At 44.6% G+C, this 6,074-nt stretch overlaps 1 protein-coding gene across 1 annotated transcript; it reads right to left on the bottom strand.

Moving 5' to 3' along the window:
• Positions 1-2,344: 2,344 nt before the first annotated feature.
• On the bottom strand, positions 2,345-4,448 carry LOC124128535 (galactose-3-O-sulfotransferase 2-like). The gene is made up of 2 exons (XM_046491957.2): positions 4,333-4,448; positions 2,345-3,531 (listed from the first exon to the last, which is right to left on the bottom strand). The coding sequence occupies exons 1-2, from the start codon at positions 4,446-4,448 to the stop codon at positions 2,394-2,396; spliced, it is 1,254 nt and encodes a 417-aa protein (XP_046347913.2). The 3' UTR covers positions 2,345-2,393.
• Between the last annotated feature and the right edge of the window lie 1,626 nt (positions 4,449-6,074).

Below are 6,074 nucleotides of genomic sequence, written 5' to 3' on the forward strand. Positions count from 1 at the left end.
AGTTTCATGACATGCAATAACACATAATGGCCGAGTTTTTTTTTACGGAATTTGTTATTCAAATATCCAATATCCTTTCCTAGGTTAAGTCAGCGCGGTGTGACACATGTCAGGCAGCACTACTACGAGCCTGATCACCCGATCCCGTTAGTCGCCTCTTACGAGAAGCATGGATGACGTTTATGGCAATCATGGATTGCTGAAGACCTATTCTACCCCGGATCTTCACGGGTCTATAGACGAAACTGGTGAGGGTATATAGGTTTGGCCTCCGACTTCAGTGGGGACACGTTTTCTGCCCAGAGAGTGCAATATGGGTGGTTCGATCCCCGACTGCGTCATACCAAAATACGCTGACGGGTGGTACTTGTTGTTACCCTGACTGGTGATGAAACAAGGACTGGATGGCTCGAAGTCGATATACAGTGTTTGGGTGGGTTGCCCATGTTAAACTGGGACATGGTATCTCAGTTCGCTAGCTGCGTGGTCCGGGCCTGATCGAGTATGCGTGGTCCGGGCCTGATACATTATACATGGTCCGGGCCATCGCTGTAATAAGCGTTATTAAATACTATTTCTTACTAATTGATAATTAAACGGCCCGGCTTGTATATGCTACTTAACTTTGCAGTTACGTGAACTATATTGGACAGCTATGTAACCCGTGGGTTATGTATCATAACGAACACAACACAAAATAATATCCTTATTTATTACCCATCCGTCAAGAGGTATCCCCTTAATAAAAATACATCTAAATGAAACATCGTTTGATGCCAAAGCGCGTGCTTTTGTCTGCCGATGCGACCTTGTGTGCTAGGATGACGTCACAGGGCCATGTTGTGCGCGTCAATCTTGCAATAGAATTTCACAAATTACGTCATGGGGTTCTATTGTGACTAATTAATACATGTCAACTTTCGATGTGTTTGCATAATTCTGTTGAAGTCAAATGGATTATACAGTGGATCGCGTCGATGTCTGCATATTCACACCCGACAGTGACATATTGTGTTCATCGTTTATGGCGGGAATTCCCATAGTTCGATCAACTGAGTGAGGGGGGCTGTGGGCAATCTCTTTACGGTACTTCAACTTCCTGGGCAGAGCCTTTGATAATCTTTGTTGAGAGAAGCATCACACCAATTTTATAAACAAACATTTAGTTACTCACATACATATTTCAATTTATTATACAGACCAATTTCTTTCGTGTAGCTTAGATTAGATGCCCGCGTAACGGGAAAAGAGATCTTTCAGATCTACTATTTGATAATGTGAATCCCTTGCTATTGCAATATATGCTCGACGGTGAACCTTTCATCACAAGGGATACACTTAGGAGTTTCGTCCTCATCTGTCTTAAGCAGATATTTGTGTGATATCATGTCTTGACTGACAACCCAAGAAGATATGACCGATTGTTGGTTTAAATTTAAGTTTATTAATTCCTACATGGGTGTCCCACCAGTTTTGCATAAGTTCCCGGGTATAAGTTTTGATGGTTGGTTTGAAATCGCTATACGGAATATGGAGTGGGGAAAACGGTTTGTCAAGATGCCTACGTGACATGGCAACCAGCAAAAGAGATGTCACATTGGCCAGTTGAAAGATTGAAAAGGTCTAATAAGTGGAGGATTATAGGATGTTATGACGAAACACTTTAAGTGCCTAAGGCAAAACAATGAATTTGAAAATGTGATGAAGTGTTTCCATTGATTTTGTTTCCATCAAATGAGGTTTTTAAAAGTTTTAAACGGCAAGTAATAAACAAAATACTAAACGAGCTCCCGTGTAATACAAAATTGATGACACTCGTGAATGGTTCTTGTATCGAACTCGCGAAAGCTCGTTCAGGTTTCTATATTAATCTGCTGACTGCAATGTACTATGTCAAATCAATCAATGTCGTCTATGCGGAAAATGAAGATAACTTGACATTTTACAATTATATACAACTCCGGAGGATGTTACCAAGGATGTTTGTAATCGCACACTGTCATACACCGACCTTTACGTGCATGCGTTTACATACATGTACACACAGATATACATAATTTACATAAGCATAAAAAATGTAAGTTAAAGTTTAAACATTAAAGTAAAACCTTATCGTCTAGCACAGTTGGCGCACTGACGTCACACACCAAAAGTACTATTAGATGATTAAGGGACATGCCACCTGTTACAGCTCATTATAGATTAATATTGCATGAGTGCCCATGACTTAGTGCTTGTGTAATACAGGTCAACTAAGATTGTTCCACGTACGATCTTTCACCGCCCCCCCCCCCCCCCCCCCCACACACACCCCTCTCTCTCTCTCTCTCCCTCTCTCTCTCTCTCTCTCTCTCTCTCTCTCTCTCTCTCTCTCTCTCAGGTGTTACTGGACCCTACTGCTGTGTCCTGCCCACCGTGCTGTTGTAAATGACGTCATACAGGTCGAGTTCGTTGCTGTTTGTGTAGTGACAATCCATCCAGTTGACCGTGTAGGGTTCATCCCAGGGACTTGCCGCCACATGGAGAGTTTTGTTCAGGAGGCAGTGATCAGTGACGACTGAGTTGACATATTTGAAGTGCGCCACCTCGGAGTGGAACGACGGACCCTCTTGCCAAACCTTCCTCCAGAAAAGTGACCGGAAGTAAGCGTAGATGTCGTAATCTGTCTCTGCCACCTGGCGATGACGTTCACGATATTTGTCAGTGAATGTAAGCCTTTTCTTTTTTTCATTCTTGTTTTTGGGTAAGTACAAAATATCTTTAGTGCTCCAACAAAAGTACCGCTTTAGAAGCACCAGTGACTCGTCGAAATGTTCCATTACCATCACAAGCTGGAAATCTTCTGCCATCTGTGTCAAGTAGAGAAAACGACTAGTTTTGTTCTGAATCATTTCGTCCGTGAAACCGAAGTCGTATGCAAGAGAGTTGAGGGTATGACTCATCACGACATCTTTGTCTTCAAAATCCCACGGATTATCGAGAAAGCCATTGACAATAGATTGGTGGTCTTTAAGCCCCCAGAACCCGTCAGTGACGTGCTGTCCAGGGCCATAGTATTCAAAAGCTGACACAAACTGATCCATTGGATGTCTGACGATAGAGATGTATCTGGTGTCCGCCGGCATGACGTTCTTGAAGGCACTGCGATTGTAGACGACGTGGTTCCACAACACGTCGTACGTTGAGCCTGCCGGCGGCGGAATGACATTGTCTCTGCTGACGGTGTCCCGAGCCCCGCCGATGTAGTTGTAGCTTAACCCGTGGAACGGTTTTTTGGGAACAACAAAAGAGAGGTTTCTCTGGATTCCAAAGCGCTGTATGATGTTCGCCACCGTGGAACTGCCTGCCTTGTGCACCTTCAGAAATGCGACGTGGGTGACCACAGTGCAGGCGGACTTCGAGTGGGACTCGGGTGTATGTGTGATGGGAAGTCTACACGGGATTCTGTCGGGTTGCTGGTTTTGAAGGAAAACTGATGTGTTGAGTGAGATCCATAACAGCAGCGTGACGCAGGCAAGGATGACCACGAACCTGGGATACAGAAACACATGTTTTGACAATACATCGGGTTACTATTTGAACGTGCAGTGTACCTGATTGAATGATACACTGAGGTTGTACTAACGTCATGGATTGAAACATAAGGCGGAATAGTGGACACATGAACACACTATTCCTCAAAATGGGGTAATAACGCTAGGTCGCTGTGGGGCTGTGGGCATGCCTACAGGCACTACAGAAATATAGTCGTTATTTTTATCACTAATATAATGCGTCACTTCTATTTGTCTGTGAAGATCCGGGGTAGAATAGGTCTTCAGTTATCCATGCTTGCCGTAAGAGGGGACTAACGGTTATGTTACATCAAATAGTTAAGTTTATTAAGATTTGGTAACAATACTATATGTGTACTGTGTTTTTTGACTGGCTATTTTTGTGTGAAAAGTAGCCTGCTGTTCGGGTAAAAAAAGTTCAAATAATATTAAATGCTTATTAAAAGCTAGATACAAGTGACATGGGCCTGCTTGTGACGTTTCATGGGGTTCTGCTGAATAGTGTAAGAAATATGAAGTATTTAGTATGTGATTTGATGAAGGAAATTACATGTTTTCTCCTTATTATCACCCTCACTCCCAAAATAAGAGTGCAATGACAAAACTGATTATTTGTGACAAACGTGTAATCTATCACGGAGGTACATGCAAAATTTCATGAAGATCGGCCGAATAGTTTAAGAAATAATATCGTTTCTTTACGAGTGGGTATTTGTTGTGACAGGCTAACTATCCAGCGTATCGCCCGGGCTGCCTAGTAATGTGAAGGCGGCCAGACTCGCCAGCAGTGCAACGGCTCATGTTGTAAGGCAGCTCGGTGGGTCCTGGCGCGGTGCGCCGAGTGTTGGTAACTCGGAATGCGGGCGGTATCTCCTCGGGGATATTACGACGCATGAACGGTGCTCGTGTCGGAAGATATTTGCGTGTGATCTCGGTTCAGTTTTAGCTAGTAAGCCTTAACTCTCCGTGTATCGTGCGCTGTTCCTCGGCAGTACGTTGGGTCGCGATCCTCTTCTCCGTGGCAAATCATCGACTACACAGTAAAGTTCGTAAGTCCCCCTTCACAACTGGTGACCAGTGCTCCCATGACGAAAGGTAACGGTCGGCAAACGTCGCTCTCGTTTCCCGGGGTGCCCTGCCTTATCGTTAGGTGGGAACGTCCTCGTCGCCGGGAGTCAGAAAACGGCTCGTGGTAGACTGAGTGAGGTTGAGAATGCAACAACCGACGTTGCAGCCAGGCGACCGCTCGCCTTTGCTACCAACTGCTTGCATAAGCAATCTGATTGTCGTGAGGAAGGCAGACCCCGGCATCCGGGGTTCGTCTGCGCTCGGTACGAGAATCAATCGCCGACGTCAAAGCAGCCCGTGGCGTCACCCCCGCACTATCGTTTCGGGTCGGGCTTTTGTGAAGTAGTCGCTTTTCCACCCCGAGAACGCTCTCGGCGGAGGGGATTGTGGAAGGGATGGCTGGCCGCCTCGGTCGGGTTGAGCTTTTTACGGGACTCGCTCGTGTGTTTCGGGGCTCTCCTCGCCGGCGGTTCGGACGTCCCGGTCTGTTTGTCTGCAAAGACTAGGACCTATCTGGTTGATCCTGCCAGTAATCATATGCTTGTCTCAAAGATTAAGCCATGCATGTCTAAGTACAAACTCTAGCACAGTGATACAATCCTACTTGGATAACTGTGGTAATTCTAGAGCTAATACATGCACTAAACACTGCAAACACGAAAACGTCGTTTTTTCCGTATATGGTCATTGGACGGAAAAACGACTAAAAATTCATTAAAATTGATTAATTAGTGAGCGTCTAGAAAGTGTGCAGAAAAGGGTCGAGTTTTTCAAGCGTAAAATGGACAGAAAAACGATGCTTTTTGCTCCACCTTGTACAACTGTTAACGGCCAATCAGATGGCGCTGGTCCCCCGACGCACGTGATTCCTAAGGCTTCCTTTCGAAAGCTTTAGGTTTCGTATTTCTGGCATGCCTTGGTCTAGTATCTGTCGCGCGCAGTGCAGCGAGATTTGCTGATAAGCTAGTTTTAGGATATGTAACATGTTAATGGAATTCAGGCACGCGCCAAGAAGTCAAACCAAACAATGTTACCAAGTTTATTCTGGTAACATATCCCTCGGCTATGAACAGTTACAACTATCGGATAATGGGTTGTGTTTCATTTGGTTATAATAATAACTAATTTTTTAAAGTGAAGTTTACAAGATATACGGCTAGGACGAGAGGTCGGTCACATGACGTTCTTCACGTGACTGTATTCTTGAAATGGCGTAAACACTGGCTACTTCCACATTCCTGGAGAAAACCCTTTGAATTCCCTGGTACGAATTCATACAGAAGCGTGGTTGCATGCCCGTTACGGATACCCTCGCTACAACCCATCCCAGAGAAAAAACAAACGAAAAAAACATCCAAACTATCGTAGTGACAATCTACAGCAATCTATGAATTTACCTTAGTATCTATTTGACACATCTTTACAATCACCTTTCAACGATCGGCCAATTGA

Source organism: Haliotis rufescens, unplaced genomic scaffold (genome assembly GCF_023055435.1).
Source record: "Haliotis rufescens isolate VD_foot unplaced genomic scaffold, xgHalRufe1.0.p SCAF_188, whole genome shotgun sequence".
In the NCBI taxonomy this organism is placed as follows: Eukaryota; Metazoa; Mollusca; class Gastropoda; order Lepetellida; family Haliotidae; genus Haliotis; species Haliotis rufescens.